General features: G+C 41.0%; 2 protein-coding genes across 3 annotated transcripts in view; one reads left to right on the top strand and one right to left on the bottom strand.

Annotated features, from left to right (window-relative positions):
• The window catches only part of LOC116381044 (receptor-type tyrosine-protein phosphatase epsilon-like), a 52,158-nt gene extending 34,471 nt beyond the window's left edge, over window positions 1–17,687 (bottom strand). For both annotated transcript variants that reach the window (XM_031842855.1, XM_031842854.1), the window contains exon 1: window positions 17,591–17,687. The gene's annotated coding sequence lies outside the window, so the exon portion shown is untranslated. The remainder of the gene's footprint in view (window positions 1–17,590) is intronic.
• Window positions 17,688–18,868: 1,181 nt separating this feature from the next.
• On the top strand, window positions 18,869–21,264 carry clrn3 (clarin 3). Its single transcript, XM_031844070.1, has 3 exons — window positions 18,869–19,219; window positions 19,975–20,160; window positions 20,307–21,264. Exons 1-3 carry the CDS (start codon window positions 18,988–18,990, stop codon window positions 20,582–20,584), a joined length of 696 nt encoding a protein of 231 aa, XP_031699930.1. The 5' UTR covers window positions 18,869–18,987; the 3' UTR covers window positions 20,585–21,264.
• Window positions 21,265–23,204: the final 1,940 nt, after the last annotated feature.

Genomic DNA, 23,204 nt, shown 5'->3' on the forward strand with positions numbered 1-23,204 from the left:
ATATATACATACATATATACATATATATACATACATATATACATATACATATATACATACACACATACATACATATATACATACACACATACATACACACACATATATACACACATATATATACACATACACACACATATATATACACATACATACACATATATATATACATACATACATACATACATATATATACACACACACACACATATCTATAAATAAATGGATACAAATTGTTTTAAGCTTGGCTATGGAAGATACTCTCTTGCTGTAGGTAACCTCAATCCCAATGGGCCTCCTGTCTGTAAATCTAACATCTTTGGCTACTGGTCAGAGGACCTCTTTCTCTCTGCTTCACATCTGTGTGATTGTATGAAGCTGAGTCAGAAGACTCTCTCTCCACAAGCAGGAAGAGACACAGTTTAGATCATATCCTGTGTGCGAACTGTGGTTTACAGACAAACACTGTAGGTATCAAATTAGCTGGACTGTGAGAACTAGAAAGAGAGAGGGCAGAGATAGAGAGCAAAGGGACCGACTCAACCCCCCACTCACATAAAAAAAAGAAAGACTACAGAGACTTACAGGAGAGGGAAAGAGTTTGAGCCAAACTTGGAACAGCTTTGCATGTGTCTTCTTTCTGTCCAGTGTGAAAACTAAACTAACACCGATGTCACCGTTTGCTCAACGTCGGCTCCGTTGTGTGGCATATTAAGCCAGATTATAGAGGAAACAGAACACTAAAACTGGACATTTGTGAGCTATGACCTAGAACATTTATTATGGGTGTGTCTTACACTCATGAGCCAACTATTAGTTGGCTAAAATGACTCATTCTATAATAAATATTGAAAAATAGCAGACCACAGCTGACCAATGGCTTCGTGGTAAAAAAAAAAAAAAAAAAAAAAAAAAAAAAAAAAAAATCAGAAGCTATTACACAGACGCAAAACGTTAGATGGATGAAATATGGAGAGACAACTTTTCTTAGTTCCTTAGTGGGGCAAATCACTGACGTATCACAAAAGTCAAGTGAACTGTGATCTCACTACTACAGCTGGACACCCCCATACTGTCCTGAAGAAAGTATGCCTGCGACAGGAAGTAGGAGCTCATAGGAAGAACGCCCTGTAAACTTAAATCAACAGGATATGGATCATTTACATGGCAACATCCACTGCACTCAGGAGCAGCAACCAAACACAGCTGAAATAAAGTTCTCAAAACTCTTTGTATCTTTTTCTTCAAAGGCATCACTCCAGCTGATCTACAGGCAGGGCCGTGCGCTCGAGTAAATACAGTAATCTAGTCATCAGACAGAGTGGAACTTGCAACCCCCCCCCCCACCAGACCCTCCTTCCAGGAAGTAGTCATGTAAATACTCTGTAAATGCTCTGCTGACATGTAACGTGAAACATGCTGAAGGCCACTGGCTATAGCCTGGGGGGCAAAAGGATCATATTTGCAGGGCTGATGGCAGATGCGTTGACCACAATTTCGATATTTCTAAAAAAGAACGTTACAATGGAATTACATCTCTTGCCGCAGACATGCTGTGCATTTCACGAACAGGCCCGAGAGAATTGAGACGGCATCTTCAGTGCTACACTTCAAACAATACGAAAAACAGGATTTCTTCTTGGATCACAAATGATCCAGGGGGCTCCGATTACAGATGCAAATGCCCAGGTGTGTTACTTTTATCTATTTCAGTTACAGCGACCAAGAAGGAAATCACAATTTGGTGAGCTGCAGGGGATGCCCTGCTCTATCTATTAAAGGTAACAGGAAATTGGCCATTCAGCATATCATCTACAGTCGCCGCTCCAGTCAGCCCAACAGTCTGATGGATGGCAAGTCCCACTCAAGCTGTGACACCATTGATTTTCTTCACATACAACTCCAAGACTGCTGATTCGAGATAATGTTACATTTTGAAAAGGCTTTGCTGTGATACTGTGGTGATAAATTCAGCCCATGAAACTGATAAATGAGTTCAGGAAACATTGACAGGTGAGATTTGCTTCCAGGTCATTGATTTATATGTCTGGATGATGCACAATATTTATAATGTATCGTTAAATGTGTGCCTCTGTTTCTGGTGCAGTATCAGGCTTTTAGAGACAAATAGATTATTGAGAAGGCTGCAAGGCTTCAATCATCATGTAAGACTGGTTTTCCTGTGAAGGAAATTAAATGCTGTCCTCTGTTGTAATAAACATACCCAGAACTGTCAAATACTGTACATCCAGTGAACCACAGTGTCCTTTAATGACATTTCACAATATTTACCACATCACACTTCATCGCGATGATATAAACTGGGGTCTAAGTGATTTTGTTGTTAGCCTCCATTGATCCGATACATCAATGCCCTTCTTACCCTTGTCTGTAAATCAGACTAGAGTTACAGTAAATATCCCTGTGCTCAGCTCAAGTGATATTCTCTAACCCTTTATCTTTTAAATATCCACATTTCTGTGGGCCAAGCTCTCACCAATTCAGCTCGAGACACATCTTTTTCCTCTCCGTTTTAGCAGTCAATCCACAATAAGTACCAACTTTTTACAGCCAAGCACAAGCCTTTCAAAAAACTTGTTTTTTTTTTTATTTTTAAAGACCGGACAAATCTGAAAAAGCTGGCCTGGGGCTTTAGTGATGATGGGAAAACAAGATCGGGGCCTGTATGGCAAGTATACTGTGATAGAAGGGCAAATTGTACACACATGAAAGTTTGAAGTAGCTGCATAAAGAATGAAAAAAGGAAGCTTGACTACCACAGTTACAACAACATTTTTGGTATTTGTTGAGTAAAAGAGGAGATGGAAGATTTAGTAATTTCCTGTCGTTTTCGTGGTTAAATGTAGAAGGAGATCTTAATCTTAATGAAATTAACTTGAAAACACAATTGTCGAAAGCGTTTTTTTTTTTTACAGCCGACTTAGCGAGAACACAGTCTCAGTGCTAGCTCTAGTCCAGCTAGTATCCGCCTTGGCCATCACCAAAGGGATGAAAGGTTGGGGGCTTGTCAGAGAGTCATGCTACCTGTCATGGGGATTACTGGTGTGGATCATTCGAAAGAGCTGTAAACAAAAGGCCAACATGCAGAGCTCTGAGGAGTGGAGATAAGAAGGTGTAGGAGGAGGGGTTCGGGTGGAGAGGGGGGGTGTTACTGATCATTGTGCCAAGCTAGCAGCTGTGTGATGGATTTCACACACACATCTACTCGTCTACCACTGCATCACTTTGTATCGAACAAAGAGCAAATCAGCCCCTTCTGAGTGCGCGCAGTAGAGGTTCACCATTTTGCCATTCATGTCATTGCCCTCGCTGCATGTCGCGCATGGGTGAGTAAACACGCCCCCCATGGTCCTATGGTGCGCTGAACACAGGCATGCAATTATTGTGTTCGTCAGCCACACTGATCTCAGAGGGAAAACTAATGCACAAAAAAACAATTTGCGGTCAGGAAAGCTGGTTGAATTCAAAATGAATCCGTGAATATATCTGACAAGTCCAGCAACATGACAGAGCTGCATTGTCTGTTCTGGTATCAGACAAGTGCAGCATCTTGGCGTACACAGCAGACAAAATCTGAACAGGATATTGCATCCCTCATGACATAAACTGTGAGCAGCCCCCTTCAGTTTTATAATCAGTGACATTACACAAGCAACTAACAACAGAGATGCCATGTCAGCCTCTCCAGAGGGTCAGAAATGTGCGGATTAGACTGTCATTAATACTGAATCTGGATTATGGCAATCCTGAGGCAGCTCTACAGCTACAGATTACTTCTATCCCAGCACCGCAGCAATGAAAGACAATGGCACTTTTTGTTCCCCCAGAACTGACAGTACCGCACAGTAACAAAGGAGGACTCATTTCTAATAGGGTCAGGAGTGATTAGACAAGCGGCAGCCCTGGCAGCCCATATAGAGGCCAAAGGTCCCCCAGAATCAGACTGGATTTGTCAGATTACGACTAACAATTTAAATTAGCCCATTAATTAAGTTAGATGTTGTAAAACTGGGTAAAATGGATAAATTTAGCTTCTAGGTTGCAAAGATGTTTTATTACAACATGGCCTCGTAGAAAAAGAACAGACTCAACTTTAACACAATATATCTTTTTGCAGGATAAGTCAGAGTTACGAGCCACACTTTACTGTGATAAACAAATGAGACCCAAGTGTCTGTCTAGGCATCTTAACATCTTGTGATGGCATCTTATCCATTACAGATGATGTGAGCGCCGTTGTAATGTTGATGCATAATTTATTAGTACACTTTATATTGAGTCTTAGACCTTCAAATCACATATAAAGCAGACTAGAGTTGTATTGGTATCAGTGTCATTTATAACATCCCGATTTATTACGCTGCAACTTCAAGCCAAAGCTCAGAAATATGCTAAATGGCATGATTGACTCCTGCTGTCACAGCTAATTTTAAGGAACTCCAATACAGTGATTTATAAAAAATTGCAGTATTACCTTATTCTGAAAGAAACAGTACCAATGTTCCTTTCTTGTGGCTTCAAAGAGAAATCTGAGCAGTAGGGAGTAGTATTATTTCAGGCATTAACAGTCATTTCATGACATTAAAGAAAAATATATTCTAATATCTCGGGTTTCCTTAGCATTCCTTTATTCACAATACAACGTGTCATCGATATTTCAAAGGAAGAAACTCAAAGGAAAGACAAAGTAGAGAGAGGGGATCAGTGGGAGTTGCTGTAAACAAGAAGTGAAGACAGGAACATCTGAAGACTGAGGGGGTGGAGGGGAGGAGAGAGGAGAGGAGAGGAGAGGAGAGGAGAGAGGAGAGAGAGAAATACACATCAGCCAGTGTGACCTGTCCTTGCTCCACAAAGACAAATGTCATCAGAGTAGCTGCCAATCAGCTGACGTGCCTCAGAGAGAGGCTGTTGGAATTCACTCCAGCTCTTTTTTGACAATCTAGTCCGACATAACCCTTTCAAAAAGGAGAGAAACTGATCACTGAAATGTCCCCATGGATTAACGAAATCTCACGTTTTAATAAAGAATAAACATTCTTCATTGTAACGATGGTTTTAGCGAGTAAACAAGCCCGTTATTCTTCATGTAAAAAAAAAAAAAAATTTATTCTAGACACCTCAGTAGTAATTTAATACCAGACATATTAGAGGGAATCAGTTAAAGGGAAAAATTAAAAAGCAATTACAGTGGTTAATGCGTCTGGCTCTACTGAACTTAATTAGACGCATCTTGGTGACGAGGCATGAACCATTACAAACCGCAGTGCTACAGGCGCTGCTATCGACTGCCATTTCAAAGTCAACAATCTCATCACGCCCTTATTGAGTTGAATCACTGCTTCTCATTAGAGTAAACAACATCATGAATCTATTTGCTCACAAGATTTTATACAGTATAAACCAAACCTGGTGTTACCTCTAAGGTCAAGCGTTTAGCACTAGTAGGAAGTACTAAAGTTAGCCTCATTAACTAGACAGCAAATCTGCAAGCAAGGGCTTCAGCCATTTCAGCCTGAAATGAGAGTTTTGAATTCTATTGTTCTTGAAAACAGGAGAGGCTTTTCTTCTCAGGGCATCATACACTGGAGCTAGTGACAGAAAATCATTTCAAATCTGGTGCTCATCCAAAGGTCAAAAGCAGAGCGTACACCTGCTAATCAACCCAACTACTGTTCCAAACTCACAATTTGAACACCTTATTTAATTGGCTGTATCTATGAAGCAAAGTAGACAGATTGTAATGATAAACATATAGACGGGGACCTTCAGTGATACTGTGCCAATCCTATGGCACTGAAATAGGCTGTCAAAGATGCCTTTCTCTGATTCATCATTATAATATCAAAAGTCCTGCACTAGAAATGAAATATAACATTATTATTCAATGCAAAGGACTTCTCTTTTTGCTGATTTCTAACTGAAAACTGTCAAATCAGCAGGTTTTGCGCCAGACCTGGACGGTGAGCGAGTAGCATTCTCTAATGACGGCCAGTGTGTTTTTAGAAAGATATGTTTTTTTAGAAGATTACCAGCTACGAGGGCCCACACAATGAAATGCTAAGCTGCTACATATTAACCAGGAACATACACACACATACAAATGTGCAACATTGTAATGCAGTGGATCACTTTTGGAGAATTCCAGGTCTGTCTGCGAGGCAGCAAGATAAAAAAAAAAAAAAAAGAGCTGAAAGAACAAAGCAAAATAATGTGGATTTATCATTGGATGCTGAATTCGGTTCCACGATTGGATCGCATTAAGTGAGAAACGGTGTCGCTTCCGAGTTATCTCCTGACTGAAAACCTTCCCTTGACCAAACACGTTTTACTATTCATAGTCTGCTTGCACTTGTGAGAGCCGACAACCATTAATTAAAGTATGTCAATGATTATATGCTAGCACATTTGCTACATCTACTGCTGTATCAATAATGTTTAAAAGAAACAATATTAGCGGACATTAAAACTGCGGTTGTCTACAATACATGTAGGATTATTTATTTCTGTGACTTAAACATTACTGGCACACTGACCACACGCCCCCCCTGCAGGCACTGGACTTGTGGCTGTGCATTGATTTCCAACTGGTTGTTGACACTTGATTAAAGTGTTGCCTTCAAAACAAACATAATAAAAGATTCAAAAGTCTAGAAGTTAATAAAATGATCGGAGCTGTATGAAACTGTCCTTAAACCAAACTTTATGACCTTAAGTTGAAGGTTTAAGCTGAACCTCACTACAGGACACAGCAACCAGGTTCAGACTAAACCACAGGTAAAGTTTAAACCGCAGCTTCTGAGGAAGGAACAGTGGGGTTTATCATGTGACTTTGACCCCGACAACAAAAGGTGTAAACCCACCTAAACCTTAAACCACGGCTAAGCTTCTTTCAATTAACTCATTACTTCAGCAATACAATATTCTGTGTTATGATTTTATTTAAGGGTCAATTTTGCACATAAAAACATACATCATTCCTCCCAAAAATACACCCAAACAGATTGGTTCATAATCCAAATACTGGCACACACCCATGCCATGTCTGGCAACCACCGTGTGCTTTAAGAGAGGAGATCCCAGAAGCAGCGAGTGCCACCGTCACCCCAGCAGGATCTGAAGGAAGCCTAATTAAATGCAGGCAAATGAAAGATGTGTTAAAAATTCCTCTTCATCATGGAGGGGGATGCATTTTGGCACCAGCAACCACAGCTCCCTGTGCTTCATCTTCCCCAGTTGTGCTTGTAGTTAAAAAAATAAAAAATAAAAAAACCACACCCACCCCCAACTCCCCCTCTTTCCCTTCACTTCCCCTCCACAGCTCACACCCAGCCCCCACTCCTTATGTATTTTGACAATAACCAATTACAGTCACAGGAATGCAGGGTGAAATGTGTGCCCTGGAGCATGTAGGTTTTATATCAGACCCCACACTGATATGATAGTAACAACATGGTGGGGACGCTATAAAAACAATCCTCTGCCTCATATTTTTGGAGCTTGTGGAAAATGACTGGTAGTATCAAGCTACCGCCGGCAGACTAATGAAAACAATCACGCAGAGCCGCGGGAGTTCTGGCTGTTTTCAGGACAAAGGTGCACAGCGTTGAAGGACCGACTGCTCGCTGGTGCAGCCACACATGAGAAGCAGTTTGCAACTCGAGCTGAAAATAATGAAAATGGACTCAAACTAGTCTGCACTAATTAGTTTTTACCAGGAGACTGAAGGCATCTCTCTGGCTAACTAAGCGGCTAACTTGCTGGGGCCCAGCTGCTGGATGTGATAGTACAGTAATGAATTGAAAGCAGAGCCTTTTACTCATTTCCTGTTGTAGTTCAGGTAAGTTGAACAGGCATCACAGAAGGCTCAGAGCTGTGTCCATGTGTCGGATTTGGTTTAAAATACTGCACAACAGACTTAACATTTCTCTCAAATCAAATCAAACACAGCAACTAAACACTGCAATACGAAACAGATCCCTGTTTGGGGAATAAATCCCAGCATGCTGGGCTTCCAACAAAGCCGGGAGTCCTGCTGCCTGCCTTTACATCTAACACAAGTCATAAAAGACTGCAAATGAGGGAGTGTCTTCAGAGAGCGAGGCTTTTTCCCTCTCCGGGGAGGATGGATCTGATGATCAAATCCTTTCCTGTCTCCATGTTGAGCCCCTCTCCGCAGCAAACAGAGGGTCTCTCATGTGTCGCACTCTGCTGCCTGCCAGTTTTGATAAAAGTCTGAAATATGTACAGCCAAGTAAGATTGCACTTGCAAAAGGTAAACAAGGAAATGTGGAACTAATTACAGACAAACTCCATAATGTACAATCCCCGCCACACACTTTGGGAAACCTCATTCTGTGCGGCAATGCCATTCAACTGATACAGTAGTATAAGCAGGTAATGGTGAATAAATTATAATAAACGCACTTTGAACACGTTCCTTACACCACAAAGACAGCAGAGCGGGAAGCGGTGTGTTTTATAAATAAATAAATAAATAAACACAGATACACCAATGAGGCCATACCGTGTGGTTGTTTTCTAAAGTGTAATTACTAGTAGGATAACAACTTAGTCATTGTGCAAAGACACAGCACATGGAGGAAGCCCACAGGGGACTCAGACTCAGTTTTAAAAAATACATATCCCGTAATGTATATTTGTTTTCTGTTTAAGCTCCAGATGCGGAAAGAGCGAAAGCGGGGAGGAAGAGGGTTCGAACAATTCGTAGTTCACCAGCAGTAAAATGGACGTTTGTGTGAAGAGCCACCCACCGTCCAGCGTGGGCCTACAAAGAGAAGCACTGTGTGATATTCAGCCTTGGGACAAATCATTTTTCTGATTACCGTGATCTCTAACCTCATTTGTCTCCATGTCTTGGTTCTCTAGGAGCAGCAGAGAAAACACTCAGGGTTCGTCGATTGCCGCCTGTGATCCCTGCTCCATCTTAGCCAACACACAACTGTCTGACAAGGTGCGATGAAACAGGGAGGCCCAGAGGATGAGTGGGCGGATATGGGAGGAACTAGGCTGCTAGCACACATTGCTCAATTATCAGCACCATGTGTAGCTAGCACTGTATCTCCAACACTTGTGGTGCATTAATGAAAGAGCGTATTAACAGCTCAACATCAAAGTTTGAGGCTTTGGAATCGAAATGCCTAAAAATATTAGGCACGACTGCAGATGACAACTAGCCATGGAGCTTTCTTGGGTAATAATACTACTGTCGATGTGAGCTTTAGTGTGATACACTATAACCCCAAGAAACGTCACATCAACAGCTCATAAAACTCCACAAGCCTCATTGTTTCATTGTTTAGTGATTTCTAATGTGAAAAACTCAACTACAGCCGAGTACTCTCTTAGTTGATAAGTCAATCGATGGCAACTATTTTAATAATGTTAATCATTTGAGTCATTTATTTCCTGAACAAAAATGACAAACGTGCATGATCTAGCTTCTCCATCACTGTAAACTGAATATCTTTTTGTTGGTCAGAATAAACAAGGTACCTGAAGACAACTCCTTACACTCTGAGGAACCGGGCATTTTCAGTTCATGTCCAGCTTTTTATAAACAAAGCAACTAATCCAATAATTGACAAAACATTTCCCCAAAAAACGTTTTTCGATTTCTGATTTTCCACAAAACCTAATGTGCCCAAGGAGCCAAAAGTTGCTGTTTTTACTGCTGCACGAAAACACTGATGACCATGAGGTTACGGACCACCATCATTTACAGTAAGCAATGTCTCGCTTACCACAAGCCAATGACAAGGACAATGCATATGAGCTGATGATTATGGACCCTCTAAGAAACACGAAAATTATAAAACTACACACAAATTTCACATTTTAACACTCGATTAACACTTTCTTGGGGGGCTAATGAAAGCTGAAAACAAGCCCTACATATATGGCATTGTCATCCAATTACTATTCCTCACTTCTGTAAAAACACCAAACAGCTCCTCGTGGTTGAATCTGTGCTGGCATCAAAGCAGGCGCTAATCATGATAAACACATATCCCATCATTGTAAGTGAATGGTGTGGATCTGGCATCGTCTCTGGCTGAGCACAGAAAAAGGCTTTGGCAGGGTTTGGATGAGTGTGATTGTCAACAGCGTGCTTTCCCAGTGGGAGAACATATTGTATGACCAAATGCTGCAACGATTAGCAGCATACAGCATCGCTTAGTTTTCTAGTTTTGTAAACAAAGAAAGAAAGCATATATGTGGAGTGGACTTTTTTCCACATAAGTAACACCAAACAGAACTAATAGATTACATCTACAGAACTGACGGTCAGTGTGACAAAGTCATAGTGTGGCATTTGTTTTCTTACATTGGATGAGTCAATTGAATCTCCCCAAGAGGACCAGGCTTATTATCTACTCAAAATGATTAGTGCTAACTATGGGTGATGTATTTTCTGATGGAAAACATCTTACGTGACAACACTATAAACAAGGCAGAAGCGGCCGTGTAATTTTTTGGAAAGCATAACGACGTTAATCAAATGCGAAGCACTTTTCAGTTATGAGATATGAGGATTTCATTGGAGAGTTGACATCTGGAGGATCTTTGATCAGTTTTATAAAAATGTAACTCACTATTAATCAGACAGTGTCATTACAGCAGATGTAAAAAGCTACCCTCTACAAACTGAATGCGTAATGCCAGCCAATTAAAGTCTTCATGCGTAAAGATGTGACATTGTCAACATTAGAATTGGGTAACTGACAACAAACAAACATCCCTAAAGCTAATGTGGCTATTAAAAACTAATATTGGGGCTATTATCATCATCAGATTTCTCTCTCATATCAAAACCAGACTTGGCTCGGATCTGCTGAGCTCTACTATCCAATATTTTTCTTCATCATATTAATTATTTTTAATCAGCTGCCTATCAGAAATCTGAGGAAGCTAAATAACTACTATGTAATAGTTGACACGGCTTGCATCACTGTGGGCTTGCAGTCATGTCCTTCCGTCTCTTGGTGTTTTTGTTTTGTTTTATCTTAAACCATATCATCTCTCTTTCGCCACACAGAAGCAGCTGAATCTACATCCTTAAACACCGACAGGAATTCAATAAGATGAGGCATGTTCAAGGTCCATGCCCTCATTTCATTCCAACATGCTGCATGACCCCGGCTGCTTTTAACCTTGGTCATTTATATCACCCAGGACAGCTCCGATAATTAACCTATATATTAACGCTTTCTCTGGTGCTGGCCTGAGCCATACAAGCCTATCAGCATGCAGGGCGTGTCAGCTAACCCCCGACTCACCGCCGCATCTAACTACACTCATTTAGGACACATTCATCACAGTCAAAAAAAGGCCTCAACACTATGGAGCTCCACCAAAGAGTCAGAAGTTAAAAGGTGCTATAAGACATTTAAATAGATCTTAACTCGCTCGCCACGACACATCCTTTTCAGCTCAACACAAAAAGTGATAACTCAAACATTAAATTAATGCTTGTCCCCGTTACTGCAGGCCTTTGCGATGCGATCAGCACACTTTTAATTATTACAAGCCTTGGGAATACTGATGTTGAGAAGGAACCTCGGAGCAGATGAGACTTTGAATGAATAAAATAGGAGTTAGAACTGACTACTCTTCTCTGTGCGGTGGGTTAAAACTGTTGCTCTGAATCTATTTGACACAACGATCACATAAAATAAGCCGTCGTTTTTGAATAAGCCCATTGTGCTCGTGTGTTTATTGGAGTTACTCCAGTGCCTTCAAGCTGCGTCACGTTACCGAAAACAATGAAAATATTGAAGGGCTGACATGATGATCACACACACAACTCCTGTGCAGCCTTGAAAGAATGAATACGAAATGGGCTGCTTTAGTAAGCATCCATTATTCATTAGGCACTGTACTCCTCCATGTCAACAAACTCTGTAGTGATACAGCCAAACCATTATTTCACTGTCTCATCTAGTCACACCCTCTTTTTGTTTTATCTCATGTATGATCGGATGCCAGTTCCTTAAGAGCCTGTAAACTCTAAAACATCCCCCAAAATATGTTACAATCCAACTGTACTTGATTGAGAAAAGAACAGTGACCCGACACCGACGTTTCAGCAAAAACACGAGCCAAAGCTGCAGCTGCTCGTCGTAGCATCTTATGGAGGTGCAAGAGAAAAATGATTGCATGTGCTGATATATTGCACAAAAGAAACCTCTGACATTACATGCAGAGACTGATAACATAAGTCACAAGACTGGGTGGGGCCTTGATGCATCCCCAGCTGAGCTTTATAGTTTATGGTGCTTCAGAAATGAGGGGAGATAATGCCTCTTTATTCACCATCGCCATGTGAGACACAGCCACATACGCCTGCTGCTTCTGGAAACAATTGAAAGACACTTCAGTGTGTTTGCGTCTGAGCAACAACACTGAAGTTCTATAATGTTTGAGGGGGACATTTTAGAGGGACATTAAACAACAAAATAAACAAAAAGACTATTAAGATACATCAGCGATTCCATGCATGAACACATGTACAACAGAAAGCCTCAGCTTCACACTGTTTGCATCATCTTTTAACCCCAGAGACACTATCATAAACATCAAGCTATCTAAGAATGTGTGGGTGGGACTTCTTATGTGCATATAAGATGACTGCGTCTCAAATTCAGGATCAAACAAACTGCCTTCAAGGAAAATCCACAATAGCTGAATATTCTGTTCTTCCTGGCTGATAGTAAGCATGTTCTCAGCCTGTGGGACGCCCTTTGTTTTCCACAGAAAACCTAATATTTGTTTTTCCAAGTTGTTCATTCAGATAAAGTAAAGTGGACTGAGATATGTTTTGAGCGAGAGCTGGAGATGTTTGCTTTCAGTTCAGTTGAAATCAGGCCACATAGCGCAGGGACTTAATCTCTTCTGGGCTCCACCCTGCTTTCCCTGAGCAGGTCACCAAATTAGGTTGCCATATTGTGGCCTGAAAACATTTAAAAAAAAAAAAAAAAAAAAAGAAAGTCTGAGCTCAATTGAATAAGAGTTATCAAGTTAAAATCACATCTGTCAATGTGCTGCCCCCCCCACCAGCAGCTGATGTTAAGGGATTATGTGACTGTGTGATTACAACAATCTTTTGGCAGGCTGCTGCCTTTTTTTTTTTTTTGCCATTTCTACAAGCAGACAAAAACATACATCTTAAATGTTTTCAACAATGTTTTTCTTCCCTTCGGAGACTCCTAAAACAACTGCAAGGTCACCAGCTCAATCTCCCAAAGCGCGTCTTTTAAGAGCTTTGTGGTGTACTTTATAATTCACTCATGTAGCAACTGACAGAATACAATAGAGAAACTATGTGTTGCCTGGAGGCGAGAATACACCCACATTACTACTGGGCAGCTGTGGTGGAGTGACATCATGCAGTACTTCCCTGGGCCATATTCTCTTATTCAAACCAGAAGGGCTTGACCTAGTGGTTCTCAACCTGGGGTTCAGGATCCCCCTGAGGGGTCCTACGATAAATCTGAGGGTTTACAAGATGCTTAAGACATATGTCTGTTGCCCTTAGTTGTGTTTAATTGTCCTGACTTTCCTCTGGTTCTGCATTTGCAAAATACTGGACACTTTCCCCTCTTTGGGCCTCTGGTGAAAGAGGTGGAGATGGAAATCTCTCTCTGATCGATCTGTTCACAATCCAGGGCCACGCTGAGGCCATAACATGGTCACAAGCATTTCCTTTCCTCGCCATCCTCTGGATTTAATTTTACCACAGTGTCGAACAATGAGTACAACAGAAAATACTCCGTTTCCAATTCAAATACTGCAGTCAAATGTGTTGTTCTGTCAGAGCAAATCCTCACATTAGACCTGGAGTCATCAAATGTTTGGCCTTTTATTTTGAAAAGTGATTTTAATCAATCATCAAAATAGTTTAAGATTACAGTTCTTTTAATCGACTAATCAATTAATGGACTAATTGTTGCAGCTCTAGCTGACTCCTCGTCAGTACAGAACGGTTTTGAATGGTTTGTTGCACTATTTTTGGGAAGACAGATGGGTTTAATTTAGCACCTCCTCAAAAGATGATCTCTCTTTTGGGTCTCATGTGCTCGGCCTCACTGTTATCTCAGAGCAACTTACAATGCCTCCTTTGACCAGATGGTGGGTGAGTTCTGACGCATCGGAAAAGGGAGAAACCTTGATCTCAGTGCAGCTGTTTCAGTGCTGCAGTGGCCCAGCCGAGTTTTAAACGCAGCCGATGGTAAACAAAAACAAATACGCACAGCTTGAGTTTGTACATGTATCAATCACAAAGCCTAAGCGGTGTCTCACTCTGTCTTCCCCAGCAGCCAGCAGCAGCAGTGCCGGCCACAGATCAGATGTGCGTGGGCTGCAGGTAGCTGTTTGAACAGCCATAGAAAGACAAAGTGTTTAATAGGGCCTCCTCCGACAGAGACACACCTTCTTAGTGTCAGTGAGGTCCCAGCTCTCCGTGAGGCTGTGGGGCTTTCCGGATCCTATCCACCAAACAGGAAGCAATACCCCACACACATGCTCCGGTTCTGCTTTCCTTGGTTTTTCCGTCACTGTTGCTATTCTGGCACCGTTTCCAATCATAGTTCATTGTTTCTGGTAAACTACAACGTCGCATCTCTCACAAGCTTTTCAACCGGCCCCAACATCCCCTCCCATTAATCATTACTTTGCTTCGCCTGGTTAAGTGTGGGTTAAATTCTCCTCACTCTGCATGGGTATGTTTTATCATTACTAAATAATTTAAGCATGATGCCAAATACGAAAGGATGACTGCAGGGTTTGCATTCTGTAGAACTAGCCGCAAGCACAAACAAGCCCACGATTGCAACATGCTGCAGCTCAATGTGCTCCAACAAGCTTCTACTAAGACAGGCAGAAAAATAACAGGTTGGATGCAGATGCTGTTTGTATTAAAAGTACAATCGTATGACTACTACTTAATGCATAAATCATAAGCCCCTCTGCGAGGCGCTGAAACCATTTCTGCCGGCAAATATCTGACACGTTCTGGGTCAGACCGGGCTCATCCCTAATTGTCGTGACTTTATACCAATTAGCTCCTTCTCTGCCTATTTGAGGAGGAAAGTGCACCTCCAAGTTAGAATCGGAGTGTTTCCAAGACTTAAAGAGAGGTGGCGCGTAGATAGAGGGTGGGCGAGCTGCGGGATTTACTCCGGGGCTGGCAATTTGAGGTTGATACCCAGCAAGCTGTTAGAAACCCCAGGTATATGCGCAACTCACTCCTCTCCAACTCGCTGTGGATTTCATTAATCACCACATCTGTTCGTTTTCGCAGAGTGCACCCACGTTCAAATAACATGGACTTCACAAGCATTACAATAGGCCTTCTTACAGCTCTATATATATATAGCTGAAAAATAGAGGAGAACATCTTGGCATTGTGTTAAACGGCAAATAAATGCAGGTTGAAAATAGCTACTGCAATTACAATCCTGTTGAGTTTTCGCACCATTTCATTTTGAGACCTAGACACAGTGCACAGAACCTACCTCGTCCCAGGGAAATACATCACTGCACATGATACGCATTTGATATTCTGACTCCTGAAAGCCCACAAAGAGAGTAGAATTTAACTGGAGTCAAATATGAATTGTAAGGAGATGAAAGCCGAATCAATCTGCCGACAGCACTCGGCAGTTTAATGTTATTCCTTCCTGCGTCTTTACACAGTCTCATTTGTCTCGGCTTGACTATTTGTTTATTTCAATGCATCCTCATTAGCTTCTGCCACAACAATTACCATTCTTCCCGAGGCCTATACTGTATAATTGAAATGGTATGCACACTGAAATCTCACAGCCCGTTTGTGTTTGTCCATAAAGACAGTTAAAATCAAGGTGAATGGCATGAATATGAAACTAAATCACTAGTTTAATGATGCATCTCTCTTTAAAAAATGTGTAAATATAGACCTTTTTAAACTCGACAACGTAAACTTTCTCAATGGGTTTATGTTTATCAATAGCTGACATGAAGTAAACTTGGACCAAAGCTGTTGCCCTAGCAACAGAGGCAGTGAAAAGGTCTGTAGTTGATTGTCAGCTAAAGTCTGGTGGCTGGTTCTACTGAATAAAACCTCCGTGTGATTTAAGAGGGCGGCCTGTGCTCACTTGGGCATGTTCGACATGTTTGGTTTGAGTTTTTGATGACATGGAAGTCAGGTGTCTCTGAGAATGTTGCCTTATTGACGGAAAGCAGCAGAATTGATCATTGTCGAGCAAAAACTGGAAGTCACAGAAACCTGTGACGCAGTTCATCGACATGGACGGCGAGGGGCTGATCTCGCAACCCCTTGTTTGAGAGAGACATTTCTTATCGTCACGAGGGACAACAGTTAAACTTCCCACGTTCAAATTTGCCATCTTTTTCTCTTCCGTTGATCCCAGAGGCAGCCTTGCTCGGTCTGCAGTACCTGTCCCTGTCAGATAGACTACAAGATTTATTAGAAGTAATTTAGCAGCGTCTCTCTGACATTGATGAACTCAGCTTATTGTCCAGCCATGCTGTCATGTTATGGCCCAAAATACAGTTACAGCAAATCTGTCCATACAGGTCCTATAAGCACCAAATGCTAAAAACATGATAAAAGTATGTAAAAATATCATTTCATTATGACGAAAGTCTTTTCAGGAATATATCAAAGTCCCAAAGTTCTCTTGTTAATGGTCAGTGGAGCACAATCTTGATGGTGTCTTGGTTCATTTAACTTTTCATTTCCATGGTCTGATAAGACAAATGTCAGACTCGGTTCATGTCCCCTTCTCTTTAACCCTGTTACAATCTGCTCCAAGGATGCTGATGTGTTGCTGACCGTGACCTCTGACCTCCCCAGGGGAGAGACCTTCCCCTTGGAGATTAATATCCTGCGTGTCCAATGACTATTGAGTCACAAACCACTTGGAAATTAAAATCTGTGCAGCCAACTCCACATTTAGCCTACAAAAAGTCAACATTTAAAGACATAACTCAAAAACCTTGAAGAGTCCTCCTACAAGTCTTAGCAGATCCATCCATGACTTGAATAGCATGATATGAAGTACCAATAGCCTCTGATCACCGACGTGTTGAAACTGGCTCAACTGCAGCCCACATAGACCCACAAGATTCCTCAAAAACAAGATTGTTCATCTTCATTGCGAAGAATCCAAAAGACAATGCACAAGAACATACACAAGAGGAAAGAAAAAGACCATGACTTGAGGTCACCAACTCCAAACGCGTGTTCCATTAACCCACATTGACACACCGGTTTGACTGAAGTCGCTGCAGGGTGTCAAACAGAGAGCTCCCAGTATGTAATCACATCATAAACACCGCCGGTTCGTAGGAATGCATTCACTGCCACATTATAAAGCTGAACGCGCACCTGAAATGGACGGCTCGTGTGAAAAATCAACCGCGCGCTGCTGTGCGTAACGGACAGGTAACACGGCGTTTTGTGTGACTGAAAAAACGACAGGAAAAGGTGCCCGCCGAATGAGACGCAAAAGACGGCTTGACGACACAAAGTAATCGTATCACTCACCTTGATGGCACCGAGAATAAGTCCTGAGCGCAAATTGTGTTGGAAAAGGCGAGGCGACGCTTCAGTGTTGCCGCCTGTCACCGGGGAGGAGGAGTTTGTGTTTACTCCAACATAACACAACTGGCTGTCAGCGAGCACACGGGTCCTCCTCCACCGGTTGGGCGAGGAAAGGGAGCCACAGTCTGGCCGCTTATTTTACTACAACATGTGTGCTTCGTTGTGGGCTTGAAGCTTTTTTTTTTCATTTAATTCCTGTTGAAATAAAACACACTGATATTTATGATTTGAATGAGTTGCCGAGTGCATTATAATGAGTTTTATATAAGACTTACATAGTTAATTGGAATGTAATGTACATAATGTATGTAGGTATACATGTGTCGTGTTTAATATATACATTTTATACATTTTCTGTAGGATTTTGGGGAAGATGTAATTTCAACCAAATGAGTTTGATAAGTAAGGACATCTAAATCTGTATTACAAACATGTATGAGACAATTTAATACCTTTTGATGAATTTAAAAATTGTAATTACACTCAGATGTAAGGGGAATGGTAGAAATATTCTGCAAACGCATAAAGAGGTTCTCTATGATGACCATGAACCAGGAAGTCCTGAAGCTTTAGACACTCACAAAGAGTGTTCTCTTTTTAAATGTTGTGCCATAAATCAATGGCACCAACCAGGTGGCTTACAGTGTAAAATGACATGATTATAGAGGTCAGAGGTCAGTTTCCTCTGTATTTTAATCTCTTTATTTATGATATTATTGCCTCAATGAGCCAATTATTCTCACGTCTCTTGTCGTCACAGCTTCAGTGCATCATTGATGAAGCATACATGTGATCGGATGCTCACCCCTCTTCCAGTAACAATTTTTTTAGTCAGACAGGTAAATAATTAATCCGCATTAAGTTTTATGACCCTACAATTTCAAGACTTAAGACTTTTAATCAGGGACTGTGAACGTGGTTCCCTCAAAGTACACGGCAGGTTCATGTGTAGATACTGAACAACTGGAACTAAGTGTGTCTCCTTAAAGAGCGTCTTTTACATGTCCTGAAGCTGCTTTGTTCAGTTTTAATTTTGTATCCACTGTCCCCTCAGAAAGTATTTCACAACCCTCTAAGTACATTCAGGAAACAGACAAGACACAGTTATTATACTGGTGTCCTACCATGACAACCAGCTCTGTGTTTTCCTTTCAAACCAAAGGTCAATACCATAATCTAGAGATTTTATGACCAGCAGTCCACTCCACCCAGGAAGGTAAGTCATACACAGAATCTTTAGAGGATCAGAGGGTCCTAATCTGCTTCTGAGGCTTCATCTGAGCTTTAGAGAAGAGACGCTGGGATTTACATTTAACTAGCGCAACTGGAATACAGCGATAATGCCATCCCTTAAGAAGATTCTGCATTTCATGGGCAGTGCGCTGGTTACTGCCTGTTCTGTTGGGGTGATGGGGTACTGCATGTCAACAACATGGGCTAGGACGACCATGGAGTGCACAACAAGTGGAAGTAACTTCACCAATGGATCTGCTGTGGTCACGTTGAACGTTTTTGTTGGGAATGTGAACAGATTCTTTTGCCCCTTGTTTGGAGGTCAGAACAATTTTGAAGGTAGATATTTTCTCTCTTATATACCTCGAGAATCTATAGCCATGTTGATAGTTTTGGGTTTTATTTCCCTGGTTTTCCCCGTCTCTGAGATTCCTGTCGACAAACAACAACACTTAAATTGAAATCATACCAACAGCAGTATGTCTTTGCAGTAGGGCAGCACCAACACCGATATAGGGCCGATACTGTCTCAAATAGCTGGATTGGGTATTAATGACAATGGAGCCGTGTGTTAATATGCTATACTGTAATTCTATTCCTGTGTTGACTAATTTGTTGTTGCATTTATTGGGTTTACACTTGAATTGTAGTCCCTGTTCATTTTGAAGATAAACTAACCAAAATGTATGGTGTATGATTTGTTCATTTTATCATAAACAATTCAGTTAATGTATATATCTATATGCTGTTACTCTGGATAATCAAAAGAACACACCTTCAATCGTTGTGTATACGTACTATTTCTACTCTCGCAAGTATCGCAATATCACAAACGGTGGGTAAACGAGTAAATGTGGTGTTTTTTTTATTTTGGGTGAGCTGACCCTTAATTACTGTGACTATACAAAAATACAGCACGTCATTTCCAGAATTTACATTATTGTAACAATTGGATAACATCTTCAAATAGTCTTGAAAGCAAAGCCTGCTCACACAGTCTGTCGTATAATTCATGTAAACTCCTATATAACCATAATATTTTTATACTGTGTGTGTGTGTGTGTGTGTGTGTGTGTGTGTGTGTGTGTGTGTAGTGATTCCTCAGTTGGTAGGAACAGGAGTTACCAATGTCGTGCTGCACGGTTTGGTTTTGTGCCTGTTGGCCCTTTGTCTGCTGTTTTCCGGCTGCAGCATCCTTATCTCCCTCTACAACAGTGTCAGCAACCCTTATGAGACCTACATGGGGCCGATCGGCATCTACGTCTGCAGCTCGCTCAGCGGTAAGTGAGATAAACGTTAGAGCACTGAGCATCTGGGAGTGATAGAAGTGGAATTGCCAGAAACAAATCAGCATATATTTGGCATTGCACCAATGAAGATTTTTAAGTGCTGGTTGTCATTTCAGTTTTCTCTCTTTTTCCTGCAGCATGTTTGTCCGTTGTGGTCCTCATTTTATTTGCGGTGAACGTCACCATGACCAGCATGGCAGAGAATTTGGTACAGACCTTCACCAGCAATACAATAGCAGACATGAGGAACAAAACTTCAGAGATGAAGCTAGGATACTACCTGGTCCTCCTTTACACAGGGCTCTCTCTTTTCGCTATTGCGTTGATCTACTTGTATGACCACGCAGCCTACACACATAGGCGGGAACAGCAGAGGCCTACAGAGGACGCACCCAAGGAGATCATGATGTATTAGTGGCCTGCAATGGAGTAGGTTTTCAGTGACATAGATAAATTGCTCATCATAACTTTCTGGAATAACTTGCTTTAATAGAGAAGTACAAACAGAAATCAACATAAACCAAATAATAAAATGTGTGTGTGTGTGTGTGTGTGTGTGTGTGTTATGTAACTGAAACAACAGTTTTAATGAAATAAGTGAATGTAAATAAACAATTAAGATGAGGTTGTTCCCCTTCTTTTGTATTTGTATTTTTATTTCCTTAATATGTGTATTATATATTATTTTTATTGTTTATTGCATGCACCAAACACCAAGGCAAATTCCTTATAATTGAATAACTTACTTTGCAGTAAACCCCCTATTCTATTCTGATTAGAGGAAGATTTTTTCAAAAACATTACAGCCAACTTCTATTTGTATTTTTGTCAATTAATGTTCCAGGTTTACTGAAAGAATGAAACAAGTGCAAACCATTTGTAGTTAATAAATGAGTCCAATTTTTAGGGAAGATTAAAGGTTAAAAATAAATACGGGTGAGAGAGGTTGAGGAGTGAAGTGTGAGAAGGCATAATGGGGATTACTTGATCTTTGCTGCCCTCTATCTCTGAGGAGACATAAATGTAAAAAGACGTCTCCTACCAAATGTCAAGTCAACCCCTCGAAACACGAGTACAATAAAATGATTGAGCGGATTTTCTTTTGTTTGTCTTTTTTTTAATCATGGGTCGTTTCTGTCAAAGGGTCTAAGTAAAGAAAGAAGAATAGGGAGCACTGCACAGGACTCACATTCTTGGATCATTTCCATGACTGGAAAACTCAAGACTTGGGTCAGACCAGTGGTTCCCAACGTTTTTAGATGTAACCCCACTGTCCTGTCAGATGAACTCAAGCATCTCTTCACAACACCACCTGTGTTGTTTGAAATTTGTCAACTTGTCAAATTGGATGTTATTTTTACACTATTAAATATACAAAAGTGGATACAGTGACAACAATGTTATCATACAATTGAACCGTCAGTGTTGCTTGCTATCTTTTTCAACCATTTGTCCATGAGCTACTTTTAGCTTTAACTATTTTGACTGACATGTGCTTACTTCAACGGTTCATTCATTAGGTTAAAGCCGTCAATTGATCATTGATTTTACTAATTACTTTTTAGTTGACTGTATTGTTTGGTAATTATTGCAACTTTTTACCTTTAGCTAGCTAACATTTTCAACCATTTATCCATTACCTTTAGCTGGCTTCATTCACTCTCAATCACAACACACAGTATTCAAGTGTTACGGCAGCTGAGCTGACTTAATATGTGGATATATTTTTAACCAAATAATTAGTTGATCTACAATCTTCCCACATACTTGTATCTCCTGGAAACTGCAGAAGTAGCCTGTCTCCTGGGCGAGTATACCCTCTGAATTTATGGAATGAATTGACTACTTTACTTACCTTCATTAATTCATGCCTCATGATAGAAGCAGTGCTTAACTTGAGCCCTTTAAACTCCAGTCATTTCAAAAGAAAAAAAAACAACTACAGAAAAAACAAGCAATGCAGACAAAGCTTGCTGAATCTGTAGAAGCTGAGATAGATCTTGCTGAGAGTCGGCATCTATTGTCTCCTGCATCTTCAGACGCTCTCACAGCTGTGATTCACATGACTGTGTTGACATGCGAGCAGGGGCGAAGTGTCCTCTTACCGTTTCCCGTGTCCCATCACTCAGGGCCTAAAGTCTGTTTGGACATGCCCTTTCCAGCACCTCTCAGCCCCGCAACGCCTTCTACCTGCCTTCAAAAGAACCACTCTTCCTTCAAGTCTCACACTTCAAGGGACCTGTGGAAGGATGCAGCAATCTGCTTTGTGGTCCTCAGTGTGAATATGTATTAAATTTCTGAGGATGCGTGCTTTCTACAATGAATCAAAAGCATTTCAGGCAGAGTTGAAAATCCAGCATGCCTTCTGAGGTGCAAATGTTTTTTTTTTTCAGGTTAGGAGAACCATCTGCTTATTCAAAGTCTAGTTTTATTAATTAGTCTAACACATCTGTTTTTTTAGGAGATTGAGTTAAAGCGATTGAGTTAACATTTATTTTCCCACCTGTCAACGTATTACTCTTGCCAAAATATTTATGTTGCAGCCTGATGTAACCCTTCAGCTGCATGTGACCGGGAGTCAGTGTGAAGCCGGGGCGGGATGTATTCTCCAGAGGAGGCCACGTCAAAGCCTGTTTCAGTGCAAAATCGCCTGCTGTGAAATTGATAAGCTCTTCACAACAAAGCACAGAACTGTTAGCCATTAGAGACCCTCTTATTTTATTCTTCACCCTTTGAAAGTCATCATTGACCCAATCTGACAGAACAAAATAGAACAAATTACTAAAACTTGACTTTACTTAAGGTCAATAATTGTCACATATAGGCAGTAAGTATCTTCAGCTATTCCTCTTTAGCCATGATAAGAAATAAAATGCTCCTCATAGAATGAAGGCATTTTAAATTGATGTATGTCCTCAATTCTGAATGTCAACCTGTTTAACAGCTGCTGGAGGAGATATTTAACTATATCTATTACCGATCTTCTCCCGTGTGCACTGAAGTGTGGAATAGCTGAATTGCTAGTGAGAGATCCC

The sequence above is a fragment of the Anarrhichthys ocellatus genome, unplaced genomic scaffold (assembly GCF_004355925.1).
Source record: "Anarrhichthys ocellatus isolate YVR2014 unplaced genomic scaffold, GSC_Weel_1.0 scaffold4, whole genome shotgun sequence".
NCBI lineage: Eukaryota > Metazoa > Chordata > Actinopteri > Perciformes > Anarhichadidae > Anarrhichthys > Anarrhichthys ocellatus.

What these genes read in the sequence shown, in the direction of transcription:
- clrn3 (XM_031844070.1), top strand. Translation starts at nt 18,988, where the DNA reads ATGCCATCCCTTAAGAAGATTCTGCATTTCATGGGCAGTGCGCTGGTT. An exon ending in AGGTCAGAACAATTTTGAAG is followed by an intron (nt 19,220 to 19,974) that starts GTAGATATTTTC and finishes GTGTGTGTGTAG; the next exon opens with TGATTCCTCAGTTGGTAGGA. An exon ending in CGTCTGCAGCTCGCTCAGCG is followed by an intron (nt 20,161 to 20,306) that starts GTAAGTGAGATA and finishes TTTTTCCTGCAG; the next exon opens with CATGTTTGTCCGTTGTGGTC.